At 41.4% G+C, this 14,019-nt stretch overlaps 1 protein-coding gene across 12 annotated transcripts in view; it reads left to right on the forward strand.

Annotated features, from left to right (window-relative positions):
- Positions 1-14,019, forward strand: part of tnik (TRAF2 and NCK interacting kinase) — a 64,288-nt gene that overhangs the window by 37,287 nt on the left and 12,982 nt on the right. For 2 of the 12 annotated variants that reach the window (XM_023352191.1, XM_023352194.1), the window contains exons 9-20: positions 1,130-1,208; positions 1,324-1,499; positions 3,786-3,852; positions 3,964-4,162; positions 5,023-5,115; positions 6,640-6,726; positions 7,557-7,757; positions 7,947-8,522; positions 11,879-12,043; positions 12,351-12,593; positions 12,877-12,983; positions 13,210-13,325. In XM_023352191.1, coding sequence (XP_023207959.1) covers positions 1,130-1,208; positions 1,324-1,499; positions 3,786-3,852; positions 3,964-4,162; positions 5,023-5,115; positions 6,640-6,726; positions 7,557-7,757; positions 7,947-8,522; positions 11,879-12,043; positions 12,351-12,593; positions 12,877-12,983; positions 13,210-13,325 — 2,109 coding nt within the window. The remainder of the gene's footprint in view (positions 1-1,129; positions 1,209-1,323; positions 1,500-3,785; positions 3,853-3,963; positions 4,163-5,022; positions 5,116-6,639; positions 6,727-7,556; positions 7,758-7,946; positions 8,523-11,878; positions 12,044-12,350; positions 12,594-12,876; positions 12,984-13,209; positions 13,326-14,019) is intronic. The other 10 variants (XM_023352196.1, XM_023352201.1, XM_023352198.1 and 7 more) reach the window with 6 other exon arrangements.

Here is a 14,019-nt window from a genome sequence, read left to right on the forward strand (position 1 = left end):
CAGTGGGATATTTTAATCAAGAGGCAGATTGTTTGCTCGAATGCGTAATGCTGTCGATGGAAAAAGGCGTGGATAAAGAATTAGATGTCAGATATTTGGACTGATGTCTGTTCTACCTTTTTTAATTCATGCTTTCATTTCTCAGAGGTGCACAGTTGTTAAAATTGGCGACATTTGTTTTCACTTTGGTACAGCTGAGGCATGTCCCATGCTGGATGTTTTATTCCCATTAAACATCTGAGCCAGTTAAGATTGGATCCATTTTGTCTTGACTGCGACAGCAGCCAAAAAGAGTTTCTTCAGAACAAACTGATGGCTTTAAGGTTTGTGGCAGTGGTACAAACCTATTTTTTTACAGCGAAATAGCTCACACCTGCTAAAATACAGTATTATTCAGTGAATATATTTTTTTGTTACACTGCGATACGTCTATAATAAACTTGTCATCCGAAAACATTTCATTAGTTTGATTTTTTTTTTACTCAGACGCACATATGGAGAATAATAGAATACTGGTGTGAGGGTTAACCGTCACTTTGTACTTTTTGTACTGATTTACCAGTCAATTTCTATCAAATACATGTATTGGGGAAACACCAACACCAAAAGCTTTGCAGGGATATACAGTATATCGACAGCTGAGAGCAGATCACGTGAGCAGGAGCTGCAGGAGCAGTCTCTCCTTCAATGTGAATATCATTACAAAGATGTAAAACTTTTTTATTGAGAGGCAACGCCCAGGTTCCCTGGGGGTTCGGCAGACATAAAATACAGCAAGCAGCAGCCATCATGTCTAGCAAAGCCAGTTATTCTGACACTGATCCACCTCAAAATAAAAGCTTCCCTGTATCTTTCACTCGGTGAGTCAAACAAATTAAAAATGGTTGAATGTGTAGACATGCTAGGAGATTTAAAAAAAACACAAGTGTTGCATACATTTGGTGTGAATTCTCTATTTGATTTATGAAAGAACACAGAGACAAGGGCGCGTTTGGGTAAAATGAATTAACTCTTTGTATCAATAGCTTATGCGTGCCTGTTGGCTTTTCATGTGCATCGTGATAACATCTGTTATAATACAATCTGAAGAACAAGTCACGCTTAATTTCCCCATCGTTTGCCTCCTTAGCGCTGTGTGATATGCACCCAATGAGAGCCCTTTTCCTCATTCCACGCAACCCAGCCCCCAGACTCAAATCAAAGAAATGGTGAGTGTGAATTATATATATGTTTATATCTGTATGTCTGTTGGCAATTCTGAGCAAGACAAAACACAGAAATTAGTTAGATTTTCAGTTCTGACTTGGATGTATTGGATTTTAGGTCAAGGAAGTTCCAGTCATTCATTGAAAACACTCTGGTGAAGAGCCACAGCCACAGGCCCAGCACAGAACATCTCCTCTTGCATCCCTTCATCACAGAGCTTCCCAACGAGAGACACCTCCGCATCCAGCTGAAGGACCACATCGACCGCACGAAGAAGAAGCGAGGAGAGAGGGGTGAGGAACGACTCCCGCTGTAATGTCTAGATGCGTCACAAAGTAGTTGGGATTCAGATGTTGTAAAAGGCTGGAGGTGGGTGACATTTAAAAGAGAATTAGAGTGTTGGCTAGAAATTGATTGCAGACATCAAGAGCATGAATATTTTATTATTGTGGGGCCATAAATGATGCCTTTGAGTCCTTCTTTTTCATTTTAGTAAGTTTCTGAGAAATGCGAAATTCTGGCTGGATATTTCATCAGTGTTATCATAATCGTTAGAGGTATTGGTGAGTTTAGTTGGCTAGCATCCTCCTAATCTATGAGATTAAACTCTTCTCACTGTGGAGAGATAGATTATTATTTTTATTTATTTATTTTTTTAAACTGATGGTACCGATATAATCTTAATAGGTCACTAAAGTTTTGAATCCAGCTCATAAATCTGAGTGGATCACAGCAAGAAGTTGTTTATATGTGGCAGGTTCAACACCTGTTTTTTTTGTTTTGACAAAGTGACTGCCAGCACTCAGAACCTTTGCCAGAGGGAAATGCATTCCAAGAGCACAATAAGCTTAAACATTCTTCAAAAAACACATAAGTTGTTGTTGAGAAGGCCAATTATAGCCTTGCACACAATCCCATTGCAATTCACTTGGCAGCAAGAGATACAAGTCACAGATATGTGTGTGAAGCTAATCTTACATAAGCTCAAAGTAGAGAAAAGCCCCACCTTAACCGCTCCAAGGAACAACGTTCCACTGGGGGTTTTATATAAAAGCACCCTGCCGGTGTTTTAGTCTGTGAATGTCTCCAGATGACACTCTGTCACACCCTGAGAACAGGTACATGTGGATCTGTAGTGAGGAAGAGCTCAGCACTTTCAATGACCATTTATGCCTTAAAGCCCCTTTTGGACTGAAAGAGCTCTCCAGCTAATGTTCTCCACCTCGCTACACCCGTTAAAACTTCAATTTACGCTCTTATTCAAAAGAGCTCAGGAAAAAAAAAAAGAGAGAGAAAAAGAAAAGTGCCTCGGACAAATGAGAATGTGGGAATGCCGACGCCGGTAATGAGCCGGGGTGATTCAAGTGGAACGTCTACGGCACGAAACGAAATGGGTTTCCTCTCTTGCTGTTGTTACATTTTCTCACCTTCTTATCGTTCAAACCCCTTCAGATTTTCATGTTTTGGTAATATTACAACCACAAACTTTAACTTATTGTATCGGAGTGCTATGTGATAGACCGGCACAAAGTAGAGCATCATTGTGAAATGGAAGGAAATGTATAAATGGTTCTCATTAGAGCTTTATGTCCCTGAAATGTTTATCTGTTCTTTTTTGCAAAATATCTCAAGCTCAGTCAGAGTGGATTGAACTCCACGTTTCAAGTCTTGCTGCAGTTTCTCGATTGAATTCAGTTGGTTTACTTTGGGTAATTTTAATAACTGAATGTGTGTTGATGTAAACCTGTCGGGGAAATTCTGCCCTAGCATGCGTGTATTCTGTCCCCTTCATTGTTTGCAGCAAACTTTAAATTTAGCTTTTTTTCCCCCCAACAAATACTTTCTGTCAAATTTTAGAATTTCATAGTGGATAACAATAGTTGTTTTATGGAGAGATTTTCCCTTCCAGACCCCCGGGTCTCCACGGCGCTTCCAGAGTGGAAGCTCCTTTTTGTCCTTTTGGCTGCATCCCTGATTAATGCGCCACTTAAACCTCACTTCAAACCTTTCAAGTATCTCTAACCTGTCTGATTTAACAGATTTATGCTTTTGGTGTCTGCAATCAATTTCTTAAGAGTACTAAACATTATATTCAGCAATCTCAGTAGTTATACTGAGATAAAATTATTCAATTGTGAATTAGACGACTTCTAAAGACAATTGGGTCTTTATTAGAGGTATCAGAGTGCGTAGGGGTGTGGATACAAATACAAATGCCTGCCACACTTTTAAATTTTTTTAAATGTAAAAATTCATTTCTGCTCATTCGTACAATGTCGTCTCAAGGCATTTTACAAAAACAAAATCCAATTTAAATACAGGAATAAATTGTCCTTTCGATCCATTCATACAGACGGATTTACAGTTTAGAGCTAGTTGCAGAGAAGAAGAGCCTGGAAACTAAACGATCTGCTTCCCGGTCAACCTTTGAAAGTCTAGAAAAAAAATCCATCTTCTACTCCACAATTATGCAATACCGCGTGCCAATCTGTCATCTAAAATCCCACTGAATGGGAATACATTTAATGTGAATACCATGCTTGATTTTTCTCAAACCACTTTTTCTTTTCTCACATAAGACGAGACAGAGTACGAGTACAGCGGCAGCGAAGAGGAAGACGAGGAGAGGGATAAAGGCGAACCAAGGTCAGCTGTTTTCCTCAAATCCACACACTTGCAAAACCATCTGTGCGGCCTCACCCCCCGCACATTCAGGATCTCTTTCCACCGACTCTAAAATGATGCCGCCTCTTCCAGCTCCATCATCAACGTCCCGGGGGAGTCGACCTTAAGGCGAGATTTCTTGCGCCTCCAGCAGGCCAACAAGGAGCGCTCGGAGGCGCAGCGGCGGCAGCAGCTGGAGCAGAAGCAGAACGACGAGCACAAGCGCTTGCTGCTGGCTGAGCGGCAGAAGCGCATCGAGGAGCAGAAGGAGCAGAGGAGGCGGCTGGAGGAGGTGAGGCGGACTGGAACGAGAGGGCGACTCGATTGCGTTTGTCTGCGGCGAAAATGCCGCACTCCTTTGATCCCTCAAGCTGAAGTGTGCTGTAAATAAACTCCTTTGTTCTTGTCCCGAGTATTGCAAATTAGCCGATTCGGTTGAGGAAAGAAAAAGAGCAGAAAAATTCACATGCGGGCTTTTCCCCTCAGCGTCCCTCCTTTAGTTCCAGAGAGCAGGCTTCTGGGAGGCTAAATCCTCAGCCTTTAATCTCTGTGCTCTCTGTGGATTTCTCCCAGGGCACCAGTGTGTGAGAGCCCTTAAAGCTCCCATTTCCAACTTTAATCTATTGTTGGAGCTTTTTTTAAGGCACAGGGTTCCTTTGGCTGCTGGAAAATTATAATGATTTGATTTCAATTTTTTTTGCAGCTATGGATTAGAATGGAAAAACAAAATGAGTTTCTGTCCCATTGTCAAAATGTTGTGTCCTTTTTTCCTGGTATACTCCATTGTCCTATTTCTGTTCTTTCCTTGCATATTTTCTTCTTTTCTTACTGTCTTTTCTTTCTATCTTTTTCTCCTTCTTTCCTTGCTTCCTTGATTCCTTCCTCCCTTACTGTTTCCGGCTTTTGGTATAAACCCTGCAAACTAGAACTATTTGCAATAAATTCTTTGGAAATTTCAGTATTAGATGTTTTTAGATCAAATGTAAAATGCACCAACAGAAGCTGTATAGGAACCTTGACAGCAGATGGTTGGGATGTTGTTGTATAGCTTTTCTTGCCTAGGATTTTTGTTTAGAAACATTTTTTAAAACTTTGTACAGAACCCAAAGTTCTTTATGTGAACCTTCATGAGACTCTGTTCTGCGTCAACAGCAGCAGCAGAGAGAGCGTGAGCTGAGGAAGAGGTTTGAGGAACAGGAGAAGATCCGAAGGGAGGAGGAGAGGAGGCAAGCGGCCAGAGAACAGGTTCACATTTTTAATAATTGATTCTTTTCTGACTTCCAATTTGCTCGATTTTTTGGATTTGAAGGTCTTGTGTTTGCTGTCCAGTAACTCTGTCTTGAGTTTTTGGAAGCCATGAATCTACACCAAGAGGGTTCTTTTCTCTTTATATCAGACATGACATGGAGAGCCAAAACAATTTTGGAATAGCAGAAATACATATTAAGTAGCAATCCCAAACTCCAGTGTATTAACGGGGACTTTTGCGACAGACCAACACAAAGTAGTGTATAATTGTGAAGCGTGGTGCTTATGTTGAGGAGTGACATATATTTACATGTATCTTTATCTTTTTGGATTGCTTTGGATTTACTTGCGTCGAACTCCTTTTCACATGTGACTCATATTTCTGCATTAAAACTATAAGAAAATATACTGTCCCACAGCATGATATCACCGTACTTTACAATGGGAATTGGGTGATGCACAAGGTTTTTTTTTTTTCACACACTAGATCACCTCCTTCCGCTACATGGTTTGTGACAAACTGACAAACAGGACTTAGTATAGCTTTCTTTTAACTCATCTATAAAGATAAAGGGTTTGGTTTAATGTATGGGTTATACATAGTAGAGGCCTAAACACATCTGTATGTCAGTTATTTTTTGGGGGGGAATTTTCTAAAAAATAAAATAAATTCACAATTCTGCATCACTTTGTGTTGGTCTATCACATGGAATCATAATGTGATTATGTACTTCAAATACTTAAAATACTTTGAAGTTTGTGGTTATCATGTAGGAAGTTTAGATTTTTTTTTGCTAGGTACTGTATATACAGCTCTGGAAAAAATTAAGAGACCACTTAAAATGATCCGTTTCTCTGATTTTACTCTCTATAGGTATATGTTTGAGTAAAATGAATATTGTTCTTTTATTCTATGAACCACTGACAACATGTCTCTGAAATTCCAAGAAAACATTTAGTATTTATTTGCAGAAAATGAGAAATGGTCAAAATAACGAAAACGATGCAGTGCTTTCAGACCTCAAATAATGCAAAGAAAACAAGTTCATATTCATTTGAAACAACAATACTAATGTTTTAACACAGAAATAGTTCAGAAATCATTATTTGGTGGTATAACCATGAGGTTTTTAATGGGTTGCAGTGCAGTGGGCACTTAATTTTTTCCAGAGCCGTATGTCGTTCTTTTTCCTGTCCTTTCTGTGAATTGTAACTTCCTTTTTAAATCATTTTCTGTGTGTCTTTCTATTTTGTCTTTATTACTTCGGTGCTCTCTTGCACATTCTTTCTGCTTTGAAACCGTATCTCACTTTCTATCGGAAGTAAAGACATCGTCGTCTTTACTTCATCCGGACCCACTCTTATCTCATCTCTCCTCCAAACGCCACCTCAGGAGTTTATCTTTTCTTTTCCTCTCTCTCTCTCCCTGTCCCAGTCCTTCCTGCTCTGCCTGTGTGAGGGTTTTTTTTTTCTCCAGATTTTCAATTTCTGTCTTTCTCCCTGTGCCAACATGCTGCTCAGGAGTATATCCGTAGACAGCTGGAGGAGGAACAGAGACAGTTAGAGATTCTCCAGCAGCAGCTCCTACAAGAACAGGCATTATTGCTGGTAAACTATAGTCCCTCCATTACTGCTCCTCATCTGTGGCGTGTGAACTCCATCCCTGCTGCATGCACCCAGGGGACAGCTGAACACAGCACACTGACTGTGAGGGAAAACCCTACTCTGAGCCCCTGAGCTCGTTAGCTTCAAATGTGTGTAAACCAATGTAAATTCTTGCTTTTGGAGTTACTGAAATCAATTGTTGCATGTTTATGTGTGATAAATTGGTTGGATCTCAAAGGATTACCCGAAGGAAGTACACAGAATGGAATATTCTTGTACAGCACTTAATATCTTTACCTTGAATTGAATTGCATTTGCTGTTCTGTTTTTTTGAGGAAAAAGGGCTTCTGAGATCCTACCAGCACGAGCTCCACAAGCCAGAACTAAGATCCCAATCGCTAGAATCTCAACTTTTATTATGTTTATACTGTCAGTCATCAGTCAAATAAGCAGTTAGCCTAACAGTCATGTTTTTGGATTATGGGAGGAAGTCGGAGTAGCCAGAAAGAATGCACGCATGAGCAGGTTATGCATACTCAATGCTGAAAGACCCCAGGCCGAGTTTGGGACCTAAACATTAAATGCAGTTCAAGTGAATTGTTAAAAGCCTAAACAATGAGATTCATACCAGTGATTAGCATATGTGAACTTCTGACAGCCAGTGTAAATACTAGTGTTGTAACTAGCCTAATGAACTTTGACCCGCTTCGTTCCGTATTCCTCATTTCCAGACATTTCGTTGTATTGTGACTCTGTCACCAACCCACCTTGTCTTTTAGCCCTTCAGCAGCATGCCATGTTTTTCATTCGTCCCCGTTTCTTTCTCTCGTTAGGAGTACAAGCGTAAACAGATCATAGAGCAGCGACAGGCGGAACTCCTGCAGATGAAGCTCCAGCAGGAGAGAGCCTACCTGGTGTCTCTACAACAGCAGCAGCAGCAGCAGCAGCAGGAGGGGAGGCAAGCGGAAAAGAAACCGCTTTACCACTTCAAGGATGCCAGTCATCCTAATGACAAGCCAGCCTGGGCTAAGGAGGTAAGTGGAAACCAGGAATGCAGGATTTAGAAAGTGGTTCTTTATGTGTTTATTACATGAAGTATGATGATGATTTATTCCGGAGACTTGTCTAATCATACGTTTTGTGTTGCAAAATAAGTGTTGCCGTGATAAAAATGCCTGTTGTACTCCTACTTACTGTGCTTTGACTTTGACTTTGACTCCTAGGTCCAGAAGCAGCCAATTGCTCCTGGTAAACCATCTGCACAAGCACTTAAAAATCTCCCCTCTAGAGAAAACAAAGCCCCTCAAAAAGCACAAAGAAGTAAATCCTTTGGCGAACCCAGGGTCTCTGAAAAACCAATTAGAAGAGCCCATAAGAAGATCCCAGAAATATGTGTTTCACCAGAAGACTGGACACCCCAAGATAAACGGGTCACAAATCAGAACCAGATTACGAACCCAATTAAGAACAATGCTGGCAAAGGGGCCTTTGAGAATCCGAGAGTTAAACTCAAGCAGGCACCCAAAGATTGGGCTAGTTTTGCAGAGTCAAAGGCACCTCAATCTCACCCCCAGGCTTCCGGACAGATCCAAACTCCACAGCACCTCAAAATATGTGTGTCAGTAGCAAACAATCCTGACAAAGGGCCTTTAGAAAATCAGATGGGGGGAGCTGGGCAACTGCCCAAAGAGACACTTGGATCTGAAGACTCAAATATTACAGCTCTTCAGCCTCATCCCCAGGCTTTGGGACAGACTCAGACTCCACAGTCTGGATCCTCTTCTAACACTTGCCTATCGGTTAGTCCCCTCCCCGTTCGGAGAGCTCACTCACCTTGCCGTAGACTAGATATAGTAGTAGACCCTGAAAGCAGTTCGCAGCCTTTCCACCTGACAAATGCATCTGGCATTTCCTCAGGAAATTCACAGCAGCACTGGCAGAACGATTTTTCCAACCAACAACACTTGAAACCACATCAAAATGCCAATTCAAACCCCTTTGCAAGAAATCTGAAGACTGCTGTCAGCCATGAGAACTTGAGAGCACGCTTGGTTTCCCAGGACAGTGAAGAAGTAGATCCCCTTTCGCGTTCTTTCCCCGCACATGGCTTTTTAAATTTTGGTAGACAAAGAAACTCGTACTCCCCTGACTTCACCCATGGCAATCGCCTCATTGTCCCTGGGCAGGATTTTAAGTTAGACAATAATCTGTCTCGTTGTCGCTCCACCGAACAGTTGCAAGCCCATTCTCCGTCGTCGCCATTTTCTTGGCTAGGCCTCTCTCCTCGCACATCGAAACAAAACTCCCCTTGTCACTCACCTTTCTCCCCGCAATCACGGTCCAGGAGTCCGTCTCCTGGACACATTGGGCCCCACAAAATAAATTCCTCGTCTCCTAAGGACACAAGCTTTACTAAAGCCATTTCAAACGTTCTAGGTGGAAATCGCTCTCCTAAAAGCAGTTCCCCAAAGTTAATCTTTGGGAGTTTCAATTAGGCCTGTCAACTTAAGAAAACTTAGAGCAGAGTACTTTAGAGTACCTTGCTCCAAAATGCACATTGATTACATCACTCACTCACTCACTCACTCACTCACTCACTCACTCACTCACTCACTCACTCACTCACTCACTCACTCACTCACTCACTCACTCACTCACTCACTCACTCACTCACTCACTCACTCACTCACTCACTCACTCACTCCTAGACACACACATGTTTGTATTTCTATTTAAGTGATTCATTTATGTATTCTTTGACCCTTTACTGTTGTTATCGTTTCACACCACATAGACATTTTCTCGATTTAACCTCTTTCGTTTCTTAAAATTCTCATTTCCAAATGCGCTCTCTGAATTCTCTAAGGCTGACCATACTTGCCAAAGGTAGAAGTCCAAGAGAAAGGTGCAGACAACGTGTAAAATAATGTAAATATGCTGTGAATATTTCATATTTAAAAATAGTGCTCTAAACTGGACCTGAGCTTTAGAGGCGAGATGCAGAATTTAAGATGTAGGCTGACATTGACCCGATCTCGACCCTACAATCCCCCTTTCACCTTCATCCCCAATCAACAATGTTCAACACAGTGAGCCGCTCACACACACATTTGGGCACGATGTCATCAGGAAATCCCACCCATCCCAGTATGTTTTTAGGTCAGTAAAGCACTTAAACTGGCTCCATTTTGGTGACTGGTGCAGGCCAATTGGTGGTGGACTTGCTCTGTAGAACAGAATTGAACAGATCTTTCACAAGCCTGTTCTCCATCCTTTCTTGGTGGTTTCTTATTCAGTTTCAGCGGTGTCCAGAATTAATATCCTTATTTATTTGTTTTCTTTTGAAGAAGGAAGAAGTTCTTGGGTAAAGATTTTAGCAGAGTTACCCAAAAGCTTGTTTCTTGTTCTACTAACAACAATTTTTCGGTTTCTTGTAGGACAGTCAACCTTACACTAACCTCTACTGCTTGTCGTTTTCAAAGAACATCTTGTGACTTCTTCCCAGTGTTCCTTTTTCCATTGTTGAACGTTGTTTCATTTATCAGTTTAATAATGGCTTGTCACATTAACAGCTAACTGCATTTTCGGGAACTACTCCGCCTGGAGAGATGGCAAAGGGCGTCTACTTCCTTATAGCCAACTCCCTTAAGCTGGCTTGAGAAATGACACAGCTTGGCATAGTTGCCTTGAAAACCTATTGGTGTACTTTTTTTCAAAATTTGTCAGGTTACAATCACAAACCTCTACGTGTTTTTTGGTGGGATTTTATAAAAGCTAAACAAAAACAAAGTCTCTCATAACTGTGAAGATGAAAATGCAATGTGATTGTATTTTGTTTCTACAAACAACAATTTGAAAACGGTGGTATGCACTTGGATTCAGGATTTATCTTATAAACCTACAGAACAGCTGTATTTATTCTGGGATTACATCACACACAAGTGGACTATTTCTGAATTTGTTGACTTCTCAACTAACTGCACTGGATTTTCTTTAGGGGTATCAAAAAAGCATCTGGAAACAATTTAAGGCAGCAGTTTAATAACATTTTTTAATAATTAGTTGTGAATAAAACTGTGTGTGAAGTTTCAAAAAGCCTCAGAACGGGATCGGTTTCTCCCCACATGTCTTTTTACCTTGAAGGTTTTGAAACTATGCCCTGCCGAGCCATGATTCAGCCTTTAACCTGCTGTTGAGTAGATTGTTTAGAGTAGTCGGGTGTGATTTTGGCAGCTGGGAGCTTTCCCTAGAGATTCTCTTGCAGCGCAGCAGATAATCTGCTAATCAGATTACACTGCTCAGAGGAGCTTTCTGCCTTTTTCATACAGATACGTAGTGTGTCTAAAAATACTTTCATTTCTTTTTATTTAACATTCTTAGATACTTAGAGTACTGATAAATTGATTTGCATTTGTGACTCTTGCTCCTGCACAAATTCAAAATCTTTATCATGGTTTGAGTATGAAGCTTGCTAAAGGAGATTAGGGATAACTGTTGACCTTTTCTGTCAGCCACAAGACTCTTTTACTCCTCGTCTCTTATGTGGGGCCTAATAAAAGTGGTAGTTAGTGCTCCATTTGGCTTTTTTGCAAGTTACTTGCTAGTTGTAGTTTTAAAATGATGTTTTCTTAAAAAGAGTAATGGATTATGTTGTTTTTTGTTTTTTTTTGCACCATCCACAACATGACTGCAACATAAAATTTTAACAAATTTCAAACTTTTGATCCTGGAAAGTAGACCCAGGTCTATTGAAGAGTATATAAAAAAAGTTTCATTTAATCGAATTGAATTTGACTGGGAGAAAATTAGTTTTGGCAGTTGGTTTGGAGTGAGATCAAAACAAGCAGGAGACGCATTGGTCACATTCCTGCTGTCAGTTTAGCTCTTGCATAACTTTTAACGAGGATTTCTGTTGCACTCTGGTTGAGGTTATGACAAGGAAAATGAGACTTACGACGAATCCCTTGAAGGCATAGCTATGTAATTAAAGACCGGAAAAACCAGACTATTACCCTTTAAAAACCGAAGGACTTTAAGAGCGTCTCGTGGCTTACAGAGGTGGTGCACGGGGAAACGGGGGGGTTGATAAACAGTGGTAGGTGAAGCATGGTGATTGATTGTGCTGCGAGTGACTGTGGTATGTGGCCTGTCTCAGGTGGAGGAGCGATCTAAGATGAACAGGCAGAGCTCGCCAGCGCTGCAGCACAAAGTGTCCCACCGCATCTCCGACCCTTCCCTCCCTCCCCGCTCCGAGTCGTTCAGCAGCGGAGGCATGCAGCCCACCCGCACCCCTCCCATCCACCGCTCCATTCAACCACAGGTGTGTGTGACTGGGTGTGTGTGAGCAGAAAGAGTCGTATAAATGTTTCATGTGCTCCCATACAAATAATTACACACCCTGTTTACATTATTGCTTCAAAAGCTTTGTGCAACATATGATTTGGTAATTTGTCTAACGTTTCTGTCTTCCCCCCCCATCTCTCTTTTTTTCATGTCTCAATTCAATACCATTTCCATCCATTTTCATACACTTACATTCTCCTCTATTCTTTCCTCCCATCCACCTTGTCAACCTTCTTTACTGGCATGCGTTCCGTTGGTCACTCCGTTCATTGACTTCACCTCAGATGGCCCATCTCATTCCCTCGAAGGCCCACTCCGGCTCCATGTCCGGCTCGCCATCTCTCCAAGACCAGACGGGCTCGGCACAGAGTGAGGGGGCTGGCGTGGCGTCGCCGAAGCCCGAGATGCCCCTTCAGAACTCAGACCCCAGCTCTGATACCCCAGAGCCCCAGCAGCACATCAGCAGCAGGGAGGAACGAGATCGAGACAGGACTGCTTGGTTGAGGGAAGAGGATATCCCCCCCAGGGTTGGTATTTAATGAAGGCTGAAAAGAACTGATTCTTGATTATAATTTTGTGAAGTACTGATTTATTTGAATTGTGTTTTTTTTCTTGTTTAACTTATGTTTCACACTTCATCATGTTTTTTTTTTTCTTTAATTTTGTGCTTAAAAGCAAAGATTACAGCGGTAGTGATTAAAAGACAGACTATCCTATTCCTGGCAACAGATTCACATTCTACGATCTTTCTCACATTTGTTTTAAACTTAAATGCTTCTTTGTTTTTTTTGTGTGGTTTTGCTTATCCAGGTTCCCCAGAGGACAACCTCCATCTCTCCAGCCCTTGTTAGAAAGAATTCCCCAAATGGTGGTGTGGGTCTGGGCCCTCGCTCTGGTTCCCAGCTCATACGGGCCAGGTAAAGACCAAAACAGAAAACTGGCTTAGCTACCCCCCCCAAAAATATGTACCGTGTTCACTCTTCCTTTGTGAAAAGAGCTAATATGTTGCTTTTAATTAGATAGAAATCCGACAAGGAGACCCACCAAACCTCATTGACTTTATTAGGTGTTTTTTAACCTCTTGTCTCTGATGATGTTAAGTTCGAAACAAAGCAATTGTGCAGCTTCCTGCCCTGTTTTCAGTAATCCGGATCTGCGCCGTTCTGAGCTTTCCCTCGATGCCATGCTGCAAAGGACGTCCTCTAACTCGTCATCATCGTCTTCTCCTTCATCTCAGGGAGGCTCTTCCGAGAGGAGAGGTATTTAAAAGGAATAAACATACAAGCACACATCTACGCTGCATGCCGAGGGTTGCAGAAAGTCTAGCGTAAGAGTAAGATTTCTTGCGAAAACGCAGACGGAAAACAACAACAAACAGAACATCCACTTACTCTCTGAGGCTTTCAGCAGGATATTGTCGTTTGCTGCTGTGCTCCGATCAGCTTGTCTGATGTGTCCTGTTACTCATAGTCTATGGAGAGATACGGGGCAGGAAATGAGTGAGGGAGATACAGGGAAGTGTCAAACAGAGGGCCGGAGGGATGGTTTAAACACAGCATTCTCAGATCTCTGTCTGCCACAGAGGCGGTGATAGGATGAAGCACAGATAAGTCGTTGCATTTTGTAACCACAGGCAAGCTTTAAGAACTGTGGGACAGCTCAGTAAAAAAAAAAAAAATAAATAAAAAAAAACATTTGCAAGAATGAAATCAATGACAAGGTCCTTGTAATCAGAAAAGTTATGCTGATACAGAGCCTTGTGCAGAGCATTTTCACCTGTTGTAAAATCAAATAAGTACCAGGATTTGGGGAATTTTTTTTCTTCTGCTGCTGATCAAAGTAAAACAAATAATATATATTTTTATTCATTTTCTTGTTCAAAGTAATGTAAATGCAGTGAACATTTATGGTGCACTGCATTTTTTTTAAATTTTGTTTTGTTTGTTCAGACTG

This window comes from Xiphophorus maculatus, chromosome 19 (assembly GCF_002775205.1).
Source record: "Xiphophorus maculatus strain JP 163 A chromosome 19, X_maculatus-5.0-male, whole genome shotgun sequence".
Classification (NCBI taxonomy): Eukaryota; Metazoa; Chordata; class Actinopteri; order Cyprinodontiformes; family Poeciliidae; genus Xiphophorus; species Xiphophorus maculatus.